Source organism: Nansenia antarctica (genome assembly GCF_963989245.1).
Source record: "Nansenia antarctica genome assembly, chromosome: 6".
Taxonomy (NCBI): domain Eukaryota; kingdom Metazoa; phylum Chordata; class Actinopteri; order Argentiniformes; family Microstomatidae; genus Nansenia; species Nansenia antarctica.
The window spans coordinates 73,387,458-73,407,290 of record NC_137676.1 but is presented as its reverse complement, the minus strand read 5'-3'; the positions used below and the strand labels follow the sequence as shown (position 1 = coordinate 73,407,290).

Here is a 19,833-nt window from a genome sequence, read left to right as displayed (position 1 = left end):
CATAACCAAGTTATATATAGTATATAATAATAACAATAATAATAATAATAATAATAATAATAATAATAATAACAATAATAATAACAACAATAATAATAATAATAACAATAATAATAATAACAATAATAATAATAACAATAATAATAACAATAACAATAATAATAATAATAATAATAACAATAACAATAACTTTTATTCCTACAGCACTTTTTATAGTGCTTTAATCATTATATACCGTAAGCATCATTTAAACAACAAATGTATTAGTTATAATATATTATACCACGTAAAGAAAGAAAACTAGCCTACTTTGACATGGAAGTACAGACTCACGGCTTGCCCCTCAAGGTCTTAAACAGTGAGAAGGCGTCTGCGATCATGCCTACCACCGCCATGGTGGGTTTGAGGATGGTGTCTATGAACCCTGCCTTCTTAGCGTTGATCTTCTTCCAGAGGTCGTCGATCTCCTGCTGCAGCCTGTCAGCCTTGCCCTTGTGGCCCTTCTCCAGGAGGTTCTGCTGCTCCTGCATCTTGGAGTCCATAGCCTTGCAGAGTTCCCTCTGCTCCTGGCCAAACTCCGCTCTCAGCTTCTCCTCCATCTGCCTCATCCTCTCTTCCTGGCCGCGGCGGTCTTCCTCCATGGCGTGCTCCATCTTCGCCTGTTTCTCCTCCATCGCCTTCTTCTCCTGCTCCAGCACGGCCGCTCTCTTCATCTCCTCTGGTTGGTCCCGAAGGAAGAGAAGGAGAAGTGTGAGAACTCAGTGGGCTGTGATGTATCTGGGGAACATTGCTGATGTTGTAATGAGAGAAGACGTCTACCTGACTAAAGTTTTACTTGCAGCAAGTAAAAAAGCTATTACCAGAAACTGGCTTAATATTAACCCCCCAAAACAGGAACAGTAGCTGGAAATTGTCCAAGACATTTTTGTTCTGGAAAAGATGACATACCTTTTGAGACTCAAAATCAATATATTTGAAAAATACTGGGGAAAATTGAACATTTATATGAAACGTGACACCTTCTAATTTAATACTCATTCAAAATATATGACCAGTAACATGTTTATTGAAACACCTCCAGACTTCTTATTTCTTCTTATTTTCTCTCTTTTTTCTTACCTTTTGTCCTTTCCTTTTCACCCATCTGTTTAGGGGATAAGCTATGTTTCTTTACCCTTTGTTTTACCATTTAAGATGTAGATATGATGTTCTGTCCATGTCTACGCTGAAACCCAATAAAAACTCAAGTGATAAAAATAAAATAAAAACTCACTGGGCTACTCATGTTCCACCTCACATAGAGGTAAAGACAACTAACAATGAACTAAACTAACTTCTTCTTCTTCTTCTTCAACAACAACATCATGACAATCGTGATCTGACAGAGTTTCCCTGGGCTTAAAACCTTGGAGTTAAACAGCCTAACCATAGCTGGAGTCTCAATAGACTATCTTTCCATTCTCAGTTTGGATATTTGTAGATACTTGTAACATGGGTGATCCAAGGAGAAGTTAGACTTGTCAGAGTAACTAATGCATGATGGGTTTTAGCTCAGTGGGCTAATACAGTCTCGGGTTCGAACCCGGCCTGTCAAGTATCTGCTGTACACAACGCTGGTATAATTATATCATTTGAAATTACATGTTTGGCATTTAGCAGACGCCTTATTCCAAAGAGACTTACAATCAATACATTTGACTAAGCAGGTGAATCATCAATCCACCAGTCGTAGCAGGAAGAGTAATTTAGCTCAGGCCTGGGGCCATTGGCAGTCTCAGTGATAGAAGGAAAACTTTAAAAAAAAAAATATATATATATATATATACACGTATATAGACATTGGAGAACAGTGAAGGGGAAAAGCGGGTGTCTCAGTGAAATGATCACGTGAATAAAAGGGAAACAGCCTGTATCTTACCCTGGATCTTTTTCTCATTTTCAGTCAGTCTGTTGTCGGCCTGTAGGATGGCGTTGGACTCAGCTGTCTTCTCTCTCAGGAACACCTGCAGCACCACCTCAGCCTACAGAACACAACACATATTCATCTCCATTCGGTTGTTAAGTCTGACGTCAAACGTGACGTTTAGCAATTTCCGGGTCCAAACCAGAAATTCCCCGCACCAGAGTACCAGTGTACTACAGCACCAAAGTACCAGTGTACTAAAGTACCAGAGTACCAGTGTACTAAAGCACCAGAGTATCAGTGTACTAAAGCACCAGAGTACCAGTGTACTAAAGCACCAGAGTACCAGTGTACTAAAGCACCAGAGCACCAGTGTACTACAGCACCAGAGTACCAGTGTACTACAGCGGTAGAATGACAGTTCAATCGTTTTTTAGACTCTGATCTATTCATACAACATTATTACTGAGGCATTTCGAAGAGAGAAAGGATTCCTCTCATAATAATATGATAATTGTATCTGTAAAATGCCCCAAAATCTGTAATGAGTACTTGTATTACCCATAGTAATTACACATTAATAACCCATTAATTACTGAAAGACTCTGTAAGAAGTCTGTGTAACTATTCAAGTTCAACAAAGACACCATGGGGCGCTTAGGTGGCGTAGCAGACTAGGTGTTGACCACAAAACCGCAGGGTTTCCGGTTAGATTCCAGCCGCGGACATATCCTGCATGTCATCCCTTCTCTCTCTCTCTCTCTCTCTCTCTCTCTCACCCATCCTTCCTGTCATAATCTCTACTGTCTCTATCCTCCTCTCTCTCAGCCATCCTTCCTGTCAAATCTCTACTGTCTCTATCCTCCTCTCTCTCTCACCCATGTCTCTATCCTCCTCTCTCTCTCACCCATCCTTCCTGTCAACATCTCTACTGTCTCTATCCTTCTCTCTCTCTCTCACCCATCCTTCCTGTCATATCTCTACTGTCTCTATCCTCTCTCTCTCACCCATCCTTCCTGTCATATCTCTACTATCTCTATCCTCTCTCTCTCTCAGCCATCCTTCCTGTCCTATCCTCTACTGTATCTATCCTCCTCTCTCTCTCTCTCTCAGCCATCCTTCCTGTCAAATCTCTACTGCCTCTATCCTCCTCTCTCTCTCACCCATCCTTCCTGTCATATCTCTACTGTCTCTATCCTCCTCTCTCTCTCACCCATCCTTCCTGTCATATCTCTACTGTCTCTATCATCATCTCTCTCTCTCACCCATCCTTCCTGTCAGATCTCTACTGTCTCTATCCTCCTCTCTCTCTCACCCATCCTTCCTGTCATAATCTCTACTATCTCTATCCTCCTCTCTCTCTCACCCATCCTTCCTGTCAAATCTCTACTGTCTCTATCCTCCTCTCTCTCACACCCCTCCTTCCTGTAATATAGAAATATGAGTGAGACTGCCCCACTCAGGAAATAGACAAAGAAACCCAGACACCATGTTCTTACCCTGACTCCTTTGTTGGGCTCTGCGCGGTACTGTTCCACCATGTTGTCATGGTCACCGCGGTAAAGCTCGTAGCCCCCTGGGTTGGCGTAGACCCCCTCCTGGATGTTCTGGCCCACCGGGGCAGCCAGCTGGGTCAGCAGGTCCTTACACCTGTTCTCTGACGCCTCCTCGTTCCTGACCAGCAGCTCAGCGTGGAGCTTTACAACGCCCTCCTGAAAGAGACAAATGGGAAATGGACTGCACTTATATAGCGCCTTTTTTTGCTGCTCCAAAGCTGCTCCAAAGCGCTTTACAACGGCCTCTCATTCCCCCATTCACACACACATTCACACACCAATGGCGGCAAGTGTGTGTGTGTGTGTGTGTGAGTGTGAGTGTGAGTGTGAGTGTGAGTGTGAGTGTGAGTGTGAGTGTGTGTGTGTGTGTATATGTGTGTGTATATGTTTATATGTGTGTGTGTGTGTGTGTGTGTGTGTGTATGTGTGTGCTAGCCAGACACAGCCTTCTTACCGCCAGCGTCTTCAAGAACTCTCCGTTCTCGTCTTTGAAGGATCTGGCCATGAACTCTTTGGTGGCCTGGTCGTCTGAGCGGCGGTGGTGCTCCGACATCTGGTCCATGTCCACAGGGAAGGAGGCCTTCACCTGCCCCATGCCTGCCTGGTACGCCTTCAGACCCTCCGCCACCGCCGCCTGGTTCTCTATCTGAGCCATGGCCAGCACGGCGTTCTCCAGACAGGGGACGGCACCGGACGCTATGGTCTCCACATACGTCTTCACCAGGTGGCTCAGCACTGCACGTCAGAGGAGGAGGAGGAGGGGGGGGGGGGGGGGGGGGCACAAACAGATATAATGATAGAGTAGAGCTTTTGGTCCTTGACTGTGGGGGTGACAGGAATTCCCCTTCGACAGGCAGTCGAAGTGCAGCTCAAGAATACATTTCCACATTAGAAACACACATAGGTCACATACATTAATACATACAATAAAAACAGACAGACATAGCAGTGTTTATAAAATGTAGTGCCTATTTAAAAAGTCCAGTAATAAAAAAAATAAAAAATAAACAGTGTTATGGTTTAAGAAGCTAAAACCATCGCTTCAACCCAGTGGTGTAGTCTAGGTGATACGCAGGACTACGCCGTATACCCACTAGGAAAGGCCAAGGATTTCCGTATACCCACTTTAAAATGTGCGAGGATACGTAACGGCGTTGTGTGACAGAACTTTCACACTTTCATTCATAAAATTCACCCCGTCTGTGTTACGAAGCACTTGACTTTTGGACCATTGGGACTGACTATAGCGTCATATACCATCAAAGGGGGGAGATGCGACATGAAATATGCCAAAATGCAGCACTATCATACACAGATCAGCCTTAGAACATGTAATGTTAGATATATATATAACGTTAGACAGGGAGCGCAGATGTATTTTTATGGCGTTCCCGAAATGAACGATATGAGGCTGGGAGGGGAAAATCACAGTATATACCCACTAGAAAACACTAGACTACACCACTGCTTCAATCCTCAGTAGAAGGCTGGGAGAGAGACAGAACGGACCAGAGGCCGGCTGTGTGTCGTTAGTTCAGAGGGGTGAACCGTGTTAACGGAGTTGAGACGCTCAAACTCGCTCCTCTGTAGCTCCCTCTACAGGCCAGATGCTGCATGTTCCAACACGTTGACGAACACATTTAAGTGTTTCTCACTGGTGAATGGATCTTGTGATCCCAAAGGTAAGGAGAGTTGTGTTTTTGTCTCTCCACTTTCCTTTCTGTATTATTTTTCTTTATTTCGTTATTAAGTTGTCTTCAACTAAAAATGTAAATAATAGAGCTACTGTATGTATGTATGTATGAATGTTATGCAAGTGTATTGTCTGTATTTAAGTGTTTAAGATGAAACATCGTTTGAAAGTATGGTATGAGGACCCCAGGAAGAATAGCTACTGCATATTTGCTGTATCTAATGGTGGATCCAAATAAACAAACAAACAAACAAACAAACAAACATGAATAAAGTAATAAAAGCAGCTGTGCAGCTGTGTGACTCACTCCTCCCGGTGACTCGGTGCCCTCCTCTGACGGTCTTCACCTCGCTCCCCTGGAATATGTGGTGACAGAAGGCCTCCACCACCTTCCGGAAGCCTGGGCAGAGCTCCTCCTCGTCCAGGGTCTCCAAGACGGCCATGTTCTCAGGAGTGGCGGGGGTCGGGAACACGAAACACTTACGCGAGGGGAAGAAGTTCTTGATACACTCTCTGGGGAGGTTGTACTCGTTGACCCTTTTGCCAAAACCTGCAGGATCCAGTATGTCAGTTAGTAATAATAATAATCATAATAAAAGTAATTTAAAGGCAATATTAAAAAGATGGGTTTTTAGTCTTGACTTGAACATATGTGCTGAGGTTGCATCCCTAATGTAAACTGGCAGTGAGACACAATCTGGGTGCATAAAATGAGAATGCAGCCTCACCAAATCTCTTCTTTTGTACATGTGGTACACAGAGAAAACCAGCGTCAGAAGACCTGAGAGCTCTATTGGGCTGATATGCTAGCAGAAGACCTGAGAGCTCTATTGGGCTGATATGCTAGCAGAAGACCTGAGAGCTCTATTGGGCTGATATGCTAGCAGAAGACCTGAGAGCTCTATTGGGCTGATATGCTAGCAGAAGACCTGAGAGCTCTATTGGGCTGATATGCTAGCAGAAGACCTGAGAGCTCTATTGGGCTGATATGCTAGCAGAAGACCTGAGAGCTCTATTGGGCTGATATTATGCTAGCAAAAGACCTGAGAGCTCTATTGGGCTGATATGCTAGCAGAAGACCTGAGAGATCTATTGGGCTGATATGCTAGCAGAAGACCTGAGAGCTCTATTGGGCTGATATGCTAGCAAAAGACCTGAGAGCTCTAGTGGGCTGATATGCTAGCAGAAGACCTGAGAGCTCTATTGGGCTGATATGCTAGCAGAAGACCTGAGAGCTCTATTGGGCTGATATGCTAGCAAAAGGTCGATTGGCAGGAATGCCCACCGGCTTATGGTAGAGAAAAGAACATTCAATTCACAGGCAACAGCTCTGGTGGACATTCCTGGAGTAAGCATGCATGTACTAATTGCACGCTCATTTTGCAGTATTCTAGAGAAAGCCACTGGATGCTGTTTGTGTATTGGGGTCAGGGGAGGCTGGTGGAGGTAGAAATCGGAGGACGGGATCATTGTAATGCATGGATGTGTTTCATACCATTCCTCGTTACGTTTCTTGCATCACAATGAGCCTGTCCTCGGATTTCTACCTCCGTCAGCCTCCCCTGGTTGTGGTAGTGTTATGAGTTTACAGGGTGTGAAAGAAGGTCACCTGTCTTGAGTTCCAGGGCGTGCTCCAGATAACCGTCTGGGTTGATGTCTCTGCCGCCGATGCTGAGCTGTAGGCTGAAGTCTCTCACGGTCCACACGAAGTTAGGGAAGAACTGAAGAAACTGGACGTGCCCTTGCCCCTCCTCCTCCTCCTCTTCCTCAGGGGATGAAGCTCGGCTGGAGGCCTTTACCTTGATCTTCTCCGTCAGCTCCGTCACATACCTGGGCTACGTTGAGGACCTTTGGACAGGAGATTCAAGTTCTACAAGCTACAAGGCAACGGTTGTTAAGTCGTGACGTGTTTCCGGGTCCAAAGTTGGCTGAGGCGCTCTCTTCGTAAATGCCGCAGTAATAATAATATTAATTCATTATATTTGTATAGCGCTTTTCCAAGGCTCAAATAAGCTGACAAATATGGGGGAAACGGGAAAGTGCTGCGTCCCTTGTTGTAGGAATAGATCCGAGTCTAAAAAAACGAATGAACTGTCATTCTACCGCTTTAGTACACTGGTACTATGGTGCAGGGAATTTTTGGTTTGGACCCAGAAATGGCTAAACGTCACATTTGACGTCAGACTTAACAACCGAACAGACCCCTCAGTCTGGCTACACAATTTGGAGAACCTGTTTGAACGTTTTCAAAAGGCACCAAAAGTTATATTAATTTTAGAATGTGGTTGTTATAGGAATTTTTTATAGCAAATGTTTTACTTGCTCCGGGCAAGTGGGCAAGCGTTACTGTGGAACCCTGCTGGAGATGAGCTACTGATGATGAGACCAAAGGATACTGCAGTTTCAACACAGCGTCGTTGTCGATGACGCCTCGGCTGTTGTAGACCAGCGTGCTGCTCAGCAGGATGGCCAGGCAGAAGATCCAGCCATCGTCCTTACAGTCTCCCTGGAACACACAGTGATCAAGGCCCCTACGGTCAGCTGAGGCTAATCAGCTGATCATTCCAAGAGTAAAAACAAAACACGGTGCAGCAGCTTTCAGTCACTCTGCCAGCGTGCTCCTGGAACAAACTCCCTGAAGAAATCAAACTGGCCCAAAACCCTTAAAATATTTAAATCTAAGCTAAAAACCTTCATGTTCTGCAACAGTTATGATTAAACACAAACACTTCTATCAATGTCTTTTTTATTACTATAGTCTTATTAAATGTTTTTATCTATCACTCTTCCTGCTACGACTGGTGGATTGATGATTCACTTGCTTAGTCAAATGTATCGATTGTAAGTCGCTTTGGAATAAGGCGTCTGCTGAATGCCAAACATGTCAATGTAAATGTCAGAAAACAAGTGACAAACAAGCATTACCACACTCGCATGCGCGCACTCACACACAGACACACAGACACACACAGACACACACACACACACACACACACACACACACACACACACACACACACACACACCTTCCCCACGTCCCCCAGCCCCTCTGTGTCCAGCAGCACCAGAGTGACGTCGTCAGGGTGGTTGGGGTGAGGCACACACCACATCCAGATGCCCTTCGTCTTGGCCTCCACGGTGGGCCCCAGGGCAAAACCTACATCAACATTTCAACATTTTCATCATTAATTCATACTATTCATTTAAATGATAGGTCTACTGGTGGAAATAATGGTAATACATTATATATATATATATATTTATATATATATATATATATATATATATATATATATATATTTGGACTGAGGTCCAAAACAGTTTGTTAGTTTCAGATAGTAACAGAAGTTGCTTTAACAAAAAATTAAAGATGTATCTGTTTACATACGGAATACCCTGAAAACAATTAAGTGTTTCTCACTGTTGAATTGAGTTATCTTGTGATCCCAAAGGTAAGGAGAGTGTATGTATGTATGTATGTATGTATGTATGTATGTATGTATGTATGTATGTATGTATGTATGTATGTATGTATGTATGTATGTATGTATGTATGTATGTATGTATGTATGTATGTATGTATGTATGTATGTATTGTAACGAACCTGTGTGAGGTCCGTTAGCAGCTCCCCCAGGGGAGTTAACTCTCTCCCCTCCCTTATGGCCGGCCAGTTTGTTGAGGAGATAAGACTTGCCGGTGCGGTACAGCCCGACCACGGACACCACGACGACGGGCTGGGTCAGCCCCTCCAGGTAGAGTTTGGCCTCCGGGACGACCCGGAGCTGGCCGTCCGAGTTATCCACGAGGCACATGGGAGAATCCATGTCGATAACGGCCTGGAAACTCTCACCAGTTAATCTGTAGGCTTAATAGGAGATGATACGAAGACAAAATAAACGTGAATTGATCATTGAATGAATGAATGGACTTTATTGAGTCCTAGGCTATACAATGCAATGGTTTAATCGTCCTTGGGTTTTATGAAAGGCGCTATAGAAATCGAAGTTATTATTAATATTATTATTATTATTATTATTATTATTATTAATTAATATCTGGGTGTTTATCCGTGAAAATACATCAGTAGCCTGTCCCAAAGAAAATAAGGAAAAATGAAGGTGAATGTTCAACGTCTGCGTCTCTGATCAAATTGTTGTAAACCAAATGTAATTGTCGGCTGCGTCCCCAAGTAGGGAGAAAGTATATTGGACGGACGGTATGGTATACTCACGTCAAAGATGCTTTATTCCTTCTTCTAACAGACTGCCAACGGCTCCTGTGGCTGGTGGTGGATAGATGATTCACTCACTTAGTCAAATGTTGCCTATCTGTTGTAAGTCGCTTTGGATAAAGGCGTCTGCTAAATGCCAAAAAAGTAAATGTAGTAAACTGAATCGAGGAGATGTGTCCAGATGCTCAGATGCGCAGTATTTATACTAATGCTTCAAAGCTGAAAGTCTGAAGTCTAACTATTGGGGCAATGCCTTGCAGCAGCTTGGCCTACGTCGGCTATTTTGTGGAATACTGTAGCAAACGGGTCGAAGGTCGATCATCTATTGTATTCTAAACGGAAACGTCACCCCTCTCCGCAATGGTGTGGGGAATGTTTTCTTGGCACACTTTGGGCTCGATCAATCAAATCAATCAAAAACAAACAATCAATCAATCATCTCTTCAACACCACGGCCTAGCTGAGTGTTGTTGCTGACCATGTGCGTCCCTTCATGGCCACAATGTACCCATCTTCTAATGGCTACCTCCAGCATGATAATGCACCATGTCACAAGGCAAGGCAAGTTTATTTGTATAGCACATTTCATACAACAGGGGCAATTCAAAGTGCTTTACATATGTAAGGCGATCAACTTGAGTTAATTGAGTCTTGTAGTGACTACATTATGGGTTCATGTTCTCCTCTTACTGTTGGTTGTGTAGTGGGAGGGAACCAGTTCTGGCACTAGGGGCAGAGGGGAGGATTATTAACGTTGCAACTTCCTGTTTAGACACAAGAGTTTTGGTGATGGATTTCCTGGTCCTGTACGGAGAGTACAAGTGTTATTTTGATTAAACAGTTATCATTACGTTGCCTACGTCTTTCCTTTTTCCTCCGGCACTACACTGGTGACCCCCGACGTGGATTTTTGTTAACGTAATTGTGTACAAAAACCAGCGAGCGAACATTACAATCCTGCAAAATGTCCGGGCGAGGAAGACGTTCAAACCAGCGGCAGCCATCACCATCCCCTGTCAGGGTAACGCGTGGTGCGCACACTCCCACTCTCAAGCTACCAGAATTCTGGGACTCAACGCCTGCTGCATGGTTTGCTATTGTAGAGGCACATTTTAACAAAAGTGACATCGATGACGACGACGACCGGTACAACCATGCTGTGGCAATGTTGGGCAGCTCCACCGCAGCTCGAGTGGTAGGTTTTTTGTCTGCTCCCCCGACGACGAACAAATATGAGCGCCTCAAGGCCCTGCTTCTAGAGACATTTGAACTGTCCACTGCGGAGAGGGTGCCTCGCCTATTTGCCATGTCGGACTTGGGTGACGAGTGGCCTTCTGCGCGCATGGAGAGGATGCTAAACCTGCTTGGTACAGAAGACCCCATGATCCTCTTCACAGAGCTGTTCATGCGCACATTGCCAGCTCAAGTTAGGATGGCGCTGGCCAACACCGCCATCATGGAGCCCCGCGCCCTGGCCAGGGAGGCGGACCGGTTCGTCTTGGCCATGCCTCAACGGTCCCCCGACCTGCTCGCTCCCGCGGCCGCCCCGCCACCCGACCGTCGCAGGAGAGCGAAGGATGACGCCAGACCTTCTGGCCAGCAGGGTAACGCTGCGGGCCATTGTTTCTACCACGCCACTTTTGGCGCCAAGGCCAAACGGTGCCGCTCACCCTGCACCTTCGGACCGACGGGAAACGGCGGAGCCGGCGCTCAGTAGTGGCCCTGAGCGCTGGCGTCTCCAACAGGCTGCTCTTCATACAAGACACCGCCTCTGGTCGCAGTTTCCTTTGTGACACAGGTGCCCAGTGGAGCATCATTCCGGCAGAGAGATCGGATGTGGCGAAGGAGGAGCGTGGTCCGCAGTTGGCAGGCGCGGACGGCACACCTATCTGCTCTTATGGCACTAGGACGGTGGACGTGTGCTTCGGAGGGCAATGCTTTTCGTGGGATTTTGTCATAGCGGCTGTCACATTTCCTCTCCTTGGTGCGGATTTTCTGTGCGCCCACAACCTGTTGGTGGACGTGGGGAACAGGCGCCTGGTCAACTCACAGACTTTCGCTTCCTTCGCCTGTACGCAGGGGGAGGCGGTCTACAGCGGGTGGTCCAATACGCTCGCCGAAAGTGACCAGTACCTTCGGCTGCTCGCCGAATTCCCCGACCTTACCAAGCCCACCTTCTCCGCGCCCACGGTGAAACACGGAGTGGAGCACCACATCGAGACCGAGGGGCCTCCCCTCCACGCCAGGGCCAGGCGCCTCAACCCGGAGAAGCTGGCCATCGCCAGGGCGGAGTTTGCGCATATGGAGCAGGTGGGCATCGTTCGGCGCTCGAGCAGCCCCTGGGCGTCTCCCCTGCACATCGTCCCTAAGTCAGACGGCGGGTGGCGCCCATGTGGGGACTACCGCCGCCTCAACGACGCGTCCAAGCCTGACCGCTACCCGGTCCCACATGTCCAGGACTTTTCAGCGAACCTGGCAGGCAAACGCTTCTTCTCCAAAGTGGACCTGGTACGGGGGTACCATCAGGTGCCGGTGCACCCCGAGGACGTCCCTAAGACGGCCGTAATCACGCCATTTGGACTCTTCGAGTTTCTGCGGATGCCGTTCGGCCTGAAGAACGCGGCGCAGACCTTCCAACGCCTCATGCACTCGGTGCTCCGGGACCTACCATTCCTCTTCGTCTACTTGGATGACATCCTAGTCGCAAGCACCACGGAGGAGGAGCACCTGTCCCACCTCCGGGCCCTTTTCACACGGCTCAGCCAACATGGGCTGATTGTCAATCCGGCGAAGTGTGAGTTCGGACGGAACGCCATCGACTTTCTCGGGCACCGGGTCTCCGCAGAGGGGGTGACCCCCCTCCCCTCGAAGGTGGAAGCTGTCGCTGCTTTCCCGCGCCCCAGCACAATCAGCGAGCTCAAGGGGTTCATCGGGATGGTAACCTTCTACTATCGCTTCCTCCACCACATCGCTCACATCCTGCGGCCTCTGTACGATGCCCAGAAGGGCAAGACTCTGAAGCAGCCGGTGGACTGGACGGCGGAGCGTGTCAAAGCCTTTCAGGACACCAAGGCGGCCCTGGCCCGCGCTGCCATGTTGGCCCACCCCTCGCCCTCGGCACCCACTGCTCTCACCACGGACGCCTCTGACTTTGCTGTGGGAGCGGTGTACGAACAGTGGGTTGGGGACGCCTGGCAGCCTCTTGCATTCTTCAGCCGCCAGCTGTCTCCCAGAGAGCAAAGGTACAGCACATTCGACAGGGAGCTCCTCGGGCTGTGGCTTGCTGTCAGACACTTCCGTTTTTTACTGGAGGGCCGCGAGTTTACGGCCTACGTGGACCACAAGCCACTCACGCACGCCATGTCCAAGGTGGCGGAGCCGTGGTCCGACCGCCAACAGCGCCAGCTCGCCTACATATCCGAGTTCACCACAGACATCCAGCACGTTGCTGGGAAGTCCAACCAGGTCGCGGATTGTCTCTCCAGGGCGGTGGTTGGTGCGGTCCAACTGGGTTTGGACTACGCGCGCATGGCTGCAGACCAGGCCGCCGACCCCGCCGTCCAGGCTCTCAAGTTGTCGGACACAGGACTGCGCCTAGAAGAGGTGGTTTTCGGTGACGCAGGGGCCACGCTCCTGTGCGACGTCTCCATGGGTCAGCCACGACCGGTGGTCCCCGCCAACTGGAGGCGCCCCGCCTTCGAGGCGATACACGGCTTGTCTCACCCTGGTAGGAAACCGTCCTCACGGCTGGTGTCAGAGAAATTCGTCTGGCATGGGCTCAAGAGGGATGTGAGGGCCTGGGTAGACACGTGCATCGCCTGCCAGCGCGCCAAGGTGCATCGACACGTCAAGGCCCCCCTGGAGCAGTTCTCTGTGCCTGAGCGGAGGTTCGATCATGTAAACGTGGACCTGGTAGGGCCGCTGCCCCCCTCGCACGGATACACCTATCTCTTTACCATGGTGGACAGGACGACTCGCTGGCCGGAGGCAGTTCCGCTCTCCTCAACGACAGCCCCCGACCTGGCCCGGGCGTTCATCGCGGTGTGGGTCTCCCGCTACGGCACCCCTGCTGATCTCTCCTCTGACCGTGGCTCACAGTTTACTTCAGAGCTGTGGGCAGCGGTGGCGGAGAATCTGGGGGTCAAGCTCCACCGCACAACCGCCTATCACCCGCAGGCGAACGGGCTCTGTGAGCGTTTCCATCGATCCATGAAGGCCGCCCTTCGAGCCAGCCTCACGGACAGCAACTGGCTTGACAAGCTGCCGTGGGTCATGCTGGGGCTCAGGACAGCGCCTAAGGAGGACCTCCAGTCGTCGTCCGCTGAGCTGGTGTTTGGACAGCCGCTGCGGGTCCCCGGTGACTTCATTCCCAAGGCAACGGAGCCCTGGTCCGCCGCCGCTCAGCGCGCCTCCCTGCTGGACAGCGCCAGGACCTTCGTCCCGGTCCCGACTGCGCAGCATGGTGTCCCTACTTCGAGGGTGCCCCCGGAGCTGCACTCAGCGAGGTTCGTTTTCATTCGTCATGATGGCCACAGGACTCCACTACGTCCTCCTTATGACGGGCCTTTCCGTGTCATCGAGGCCGGAGCCAAGAACTTCATGGTTGACATGGGGGGTAGGCCTGAGTGTGTGTCCGTTGATCGCCTCAAACCGGCCCACTTGGACCTTGAACTGCCCCTGGACTTGGCCCTGCCACCGCGCAGAGGCCGGCCTCCAGTCCTACCTCCCCTGCAGCGCCCTGGCCATTCCCCCCTCCGACCCCGACAACCCCCCGCAGCTCGCGAGCCCCTGGTCGTCACTGCCCCCCGTCCTTCCCTGCAGGAGGACGTGATGGGCGATGTCACACCTCCTCCCGCACCTCCTGACTTTACCTACGATCGTAGGGGCCGGGCCATACGCCCTCCTCGCCGTGAGGATTTCCAATATTGAGGTGAACACTGGGGGGGCTGGTGTAGTGACTACATTATGGGTTCATGTTCTCCTCTTACTGTTGGTTGTGTAGTGGGAGGGAACCAGTTCTGGCACTAGGGGCAGAGGGGAGGATTATTAACGTTGCAACTTCCTGTTTAGACACAAGAGTTTTGGTGATGGATTTCCTGGTCCTGTACGGAGAGTACAAGTGTTATTTTGATTAAACAGTTATCATTACGTTGCCTACGTCTTTCCTTTTTCCTCCGGCACTACAGTCTTTACTTACAAGCGAGTTCGTTTAATCTCAACGAGACGTCCTTGATATAACTTCTAAGATAAAAATGATCCAATCATATATTCGGCACCACTACTGAACTGTTCTTTAAGTGCCCTTCAAACAGCCTGAGTCCGCCACTGCCCATACGTATCCTAATCGAAAATGGAACATCATCAGCGACGACTGTGGGTTATTGCATTTACTGTTCTCTGGTTCATGTTCTTATACCAGTGTATTTTAAATGAACATTCGTAATGTAGTCTCTGATGTTCATGGTCAACTAAATCAGCCTATTTTGTGAAACAAATAATGTTCCCGCTAATGGGTTAACCGAGCAGCCTCGCACCTAAGGCTAGCTTCGAACTATTCATAACATAAACGTTGGTAAATGTCATAAACGACACAGTATTAGCAGGGGGAAAGAAAGGGAGTCGAATTTTTATTGACAACGGATTTAGGCCTACATGCTGGAAAAACACGCAGCTAAAATTCATGGAATATTTGGACAATAAGAGACACAATGGAGCTGTGGTCGCATGGTCTAATTACAGGGCAATATGCGCTGGGCAAAAATAATCTATTGCCTCCCAAATCACCACGAACAGAACGGCGGAGGTACTGGTAAGCAGGGCTCATGTCGGTGTCATCAATACATACATAACCTACTGTGTGGAAGTGTGGGGAAACACATACAAAATAATCACAAATCCAATTTATTTACTACAGAAAAGAGCTATACTAATTATAAACAGAGCTGCCTATCAAGAACCAAGTAACAAATTATTCATAAACACCTATGATCTCAAATGTAAAGAATTGGTGGACTTCAAAATGGCACAAGTAATGTTGTATAAAGTAAAAAATAAGATGCTTCCAGACTGTATCCAGAGACTGTTTCAAGTTAGACAGAGTAATTATGAACTCAGAGGAATATGTATGTTTATGAAAACAAAGATTAGAACAAATGCAAAACAAAGATGTATAACAGTTAAAGGAGTTAATTTATGGAATACTTTTGAAAAGGAAATGAAACTGTGTAGTACATTAAAAGGATTTTTAAAATTATTTAAAAATAAGATGATTAACAAGTATAAAACAGAGGTTTAAATATAGTTTTTGTTTTTTTTGAACTTTTTGTTGACATGCGTAAGTGACATTTTGTTTATAAAAGTTTCAATGTTTTGATTATGCATTCATGGGGGGACATGCATACATGTAACAAGGGTAGGCGCAATAAGCCACGGCTTCAGCCTACACCTTTTTGGTCCTGATGTTATAAATTGTGACTATGTACATTTTCTTATATCTGTATTGTGAATTGTATAGGGGACCAAAATAAACATTCTCAATCAATCAAAGGTAAGAGTTGGTTTTCTTTAACTCAACTGAGGAGCCTCCCCTCCTAAATTTCGTTGTTTGGTACCTGTACTGTAACAATGACAAATAAAGTCTATCTATCTATCTATCTAACTGATAGCATTACCTTGCTGTTGTTGTTTACCGAATGCTCCATCTGACTGTCCCACTGTGATTTTACTTGTGTAAACAGTTAGTGAGTAATGTTAGCCGGTTTGTGCGTGTACTCTCATGTAGCCTACTTCGTATTGATGAGCTGATGATCTTTCATTGTGTGTGTGTGCGTGTATGTATGTGACTGTCAGTCACAAGTTTATATTCTACGGATGTTGTTCAGTGCTGTATGCGCGTTCCCGGTTCCATGTGTACTCTACTCTTGTGTACTTCATATTCGATGAGCTGATTATCTCTTGTGTACTTCATATTCGATGAGCTGATGATCTTGCTGTGTGTGTGTCAGTGTCTTGGGCGTATCTGTCAGTCACATGTATATTATACGGTAACCTATTTTCAGTGCTGTATGTATGCGCGTTCTGCTGCAGCTGGGTCAATGACGTGACGTGCATATTTTTGTGTCATGTATATTATTTCCATTTAAAAATAGATTAATCAATTCAAGTCATATATGATTTTATTCTATACAACATGGTTAGTTTGAATGTATTGTCAGTACATTCTAATAATATGGATTACTTTGTGTTTTAGCATCTCAAACCCCCAAAATGTCAGGTGGCGCAACTGTCTCAACAAAGGAACAGATTAAGAACACTGTTAAAAGTGGTATTTTAATAATAATATATTCAATATAAAATATTGTGGCATGATTTTATGTTTGAAACCTTTCAAATAAACACACGTTTACAAATGACAATAGTTTTAAAGCTATTGAGATAATTGAGGAACTTTTGTCCCGTATTTTTTCCCTCAAATGTCAGGGTGGCACAACCGTAAACATGGGACTTTTATTTTGAAATCAAGAGACTATTGCATCAGCTAAATGTTGCATCATCCAGAGGACCCTGTCTGACATCTGTGCCTGAGTGAAAAGATTTGTAGAGCGCTCTCAAATATTGATAAAAAATAGATAGTTTCACCTCAGAGGTAGGAGGGTATATTTTCAGATGGTACAACCAATGTAAAACTAGGAAAATTGTATTTTATCATAAAACTACTATTCTGTTTTAAAATGATTTGTATGATATTGCTAGCATAGGTCAAAGCTAATGCAGGTGTCCAAGTAGAAGCCTGTTTAATTTGAAACCAGTGTCAAAAGTCAGGTGGTGCAACCGGTATGTCAGTTGGCGCAACCACAATTAATGCCACTATATGGAATAAATTATGTTATTTAAAGCTCCAAGATGCTCTAAAATGTGTATTTGTGTCTACTTAAATATATATTAACACTTTTAAACATGTCACGATTATAATGTCTTTAATTTTAATCATTTTAGATGCCACTGTCAGTGAAGGAAAAAGCAGCCCAAAAACAAATGTTTTTTTTGTCTAATAGATATAGATAATAGATACATGACAAAGATTTCACTTAATAAATAAATAATAGGAAAATACAAGTACTTTTACAAATAATCGGTTGCGCCACCTGACAGTTTTTGAGTTAGAAAAGAGTAAAAAATATATTTAAACAAATTAACAAATGCGGCATGTTTAAGCACATTGTCACATACCCAAAAATATAAATGTTATGTATTTTGAACAAAGTTTAAAAAATAAACTTTTTAGAAGCCTTATTCGTCATTGACCCAGCTGTAGGATATCTTGGTATTTGATCACCTTCTTCTATATAAAATCACCTGCTCGGCTTTAATGGCTTAACCAAGATTTTTCAGAAGTTTTGAACAACTGGGTCCTGTTAATTATATATAAAAAAAGAAGCATTGATTACAAGGCAGACACCCCCTTAATCTGTTCTTTTGACCTCAGATCAGTTTAATTAGATCAAACACACACGACACATCAGTAGGCTACTGGGGTCACCAGCAGAGGGCGACAGGGAGACGGTATGGAGTAACATGAGCACACCTCAAGGGTCTGAACACAAACCAGACATGCTAGGAATGATATTTATAGTACATATTCATATTCAGAGCCACACTCAAACATGGTGCCACTCACTCCATCTGCCTGCTGTCAAACAAGACAACAACATTGTTGTCGTTACAAATACACACCGTATGGAAAACGTAGATTTCATATCATAACAGCAGTGATTCAGTCTCAGAAACAGAACTCGGTACGGATATGGAAAAGTCAGCGTGGTGGACATAGATGGACCACCTTAACCAAACCCTTAAACCACATTTTCAACCAGTTTTGTAATTCGATATCGGGTTTGTTGGTCAGGCGAGTCCCCCATTATAGTCCGATATAATCCATTCTCGCGCCTATGTATGGACTGGGAGAAACCTTTTGACTTGAGTTGATTACATAACATGCTATAATTAGCCTACTGGAAGAAGAAGGAAAAGGTATTGGTAGTTGTATAACCCACATATATCTACAAGCCGAGAGAGAGGGTTAACAACTGTTGTCGTCGCTTGGACAGATGACAGAATGACACAATCCAGTGCATTGTTTAACTTAACATGAACTACAGTATACAACTCATATGAATGCCATCATAATAACCGATAGCTCTTTCAACTATTACAGAGCATAACAAAAACAGATTTATTACACACATTTTCTTTTGAGTCGTGATTCCTAGTCTTGGTTCAGGTCGGGTGGGATCCTAACTAGATAACTCAGACCGTCTGGAAGTCTTGTGGGAGATTTACCAGACGGTTAAGTTAGGTGAGCGGTTAGGATTCCAGTTGATATTGTGTATATCGTATCAGAAATGTCTTTACTCTGAGGCAACAGTAATCATAAATACATAATAAATAAATAAATCATAAAACGAACAAAATCAAAACATTTATGACACACAGCAAATGCAAGTAAACCACCACTGTGGTGATACACAAACCATTTAACACACATCAAAATAAAATCATAAACACTTTCCCACCTAATTTGAAATTGTAGAAAATGTATGTTTTTGACAATAACAACGTATTATCTATATATATATATATATATATATACTATGATTTTGTTCTTTGAGGAATCAAACAGTGACTTCAAACTGACGAGGGAAGAGATTTGTAACTTCTAGAAGAAAACTAGCCAAGACCACAGAGTAGAAAGAAACAACTTCATATACTTATCTAAAACTGAGCATTGAACATTATACAGTACAAAAGAAACTGATTGGAAATCATTGGATTGGAATCAACTTTCTTCTTCATAATTTGCATTGTAGTATATTTTTACACATTAATAGCCTTCTTATATTCACGTATATTTTACACATATATTCACGTATATTTTACACATATTACACGTATATTTTTATTACTTCAAATACACTTTATTAAATACTTTTATTATTTCAATACAAAAGATCTCGGGAAGATCTTTTGAATTGTCGCGCATGCGCAGTCACACACACACGCATATGCACGCCCCCGAGGGTCTAGGCCAATCAGAGGCCTAGAAGGAAGGGTCATGATTGGCCAAGAACATACTGTGATGTGATTGGCTGAGGGCCGCTATAAAACTTCTGTGCAGAGGCTCGAGCGGCCTGCTCTGCTGACTATCTCGACTGTGACTGTTTTGTGTGCCTGTAATCTGAGGACCCGACCTTTTTTGAATAAATACTTTTAAAACTTTGGCCAGGAATTTTCACCTCTTCTTTTATCACTGAAACAGAGAAATATTCGACATAAGTGGCGACCACGAAGGGACATTTCCATAGCTCTGGATGATCGGTCGTTTTGCAAATCTTCAGGGGAACAAAGGGTAAGTACAAGGCGAAGCTGTGCAAAATAGACTGTGTAAATCGA

At 45.5% G+C, this 19,833-nt stretch overlaps 1 protein-coding gene across 1 annotated transcript; it reads right to left on the bottom strand.

Moving 5' to 3' along the window:
* Positions 1–329: 329 nt before the first annotated feature.
* LOC308160956 (guanylate-binding protein 1-like) lies at positions 330–8,977 on the bottom strand (the record flags this gene model as incomplete). The annotated part of the gene is made up of 9 exons (XM_080534879.1): positions 330–718; positions 1,919–2,021; positions 3,403–3,615; positions 3,914–4,194; positions 5,460–5,702; positions 6,762–6,982; positions 7,549–7,658; positions 8,179–8,309; positions 8,818–8,977. The coding sequence occupies 9 exons, from the start codon at positions 8,975–8,977 to the stop codon at positions 330–332; spliced, it is 1,851 nt and encodes a 616-aa protein (XP_080391005.1).
* Positions 8,978–19,833: the final 10,856 nt, after the last annotated feature.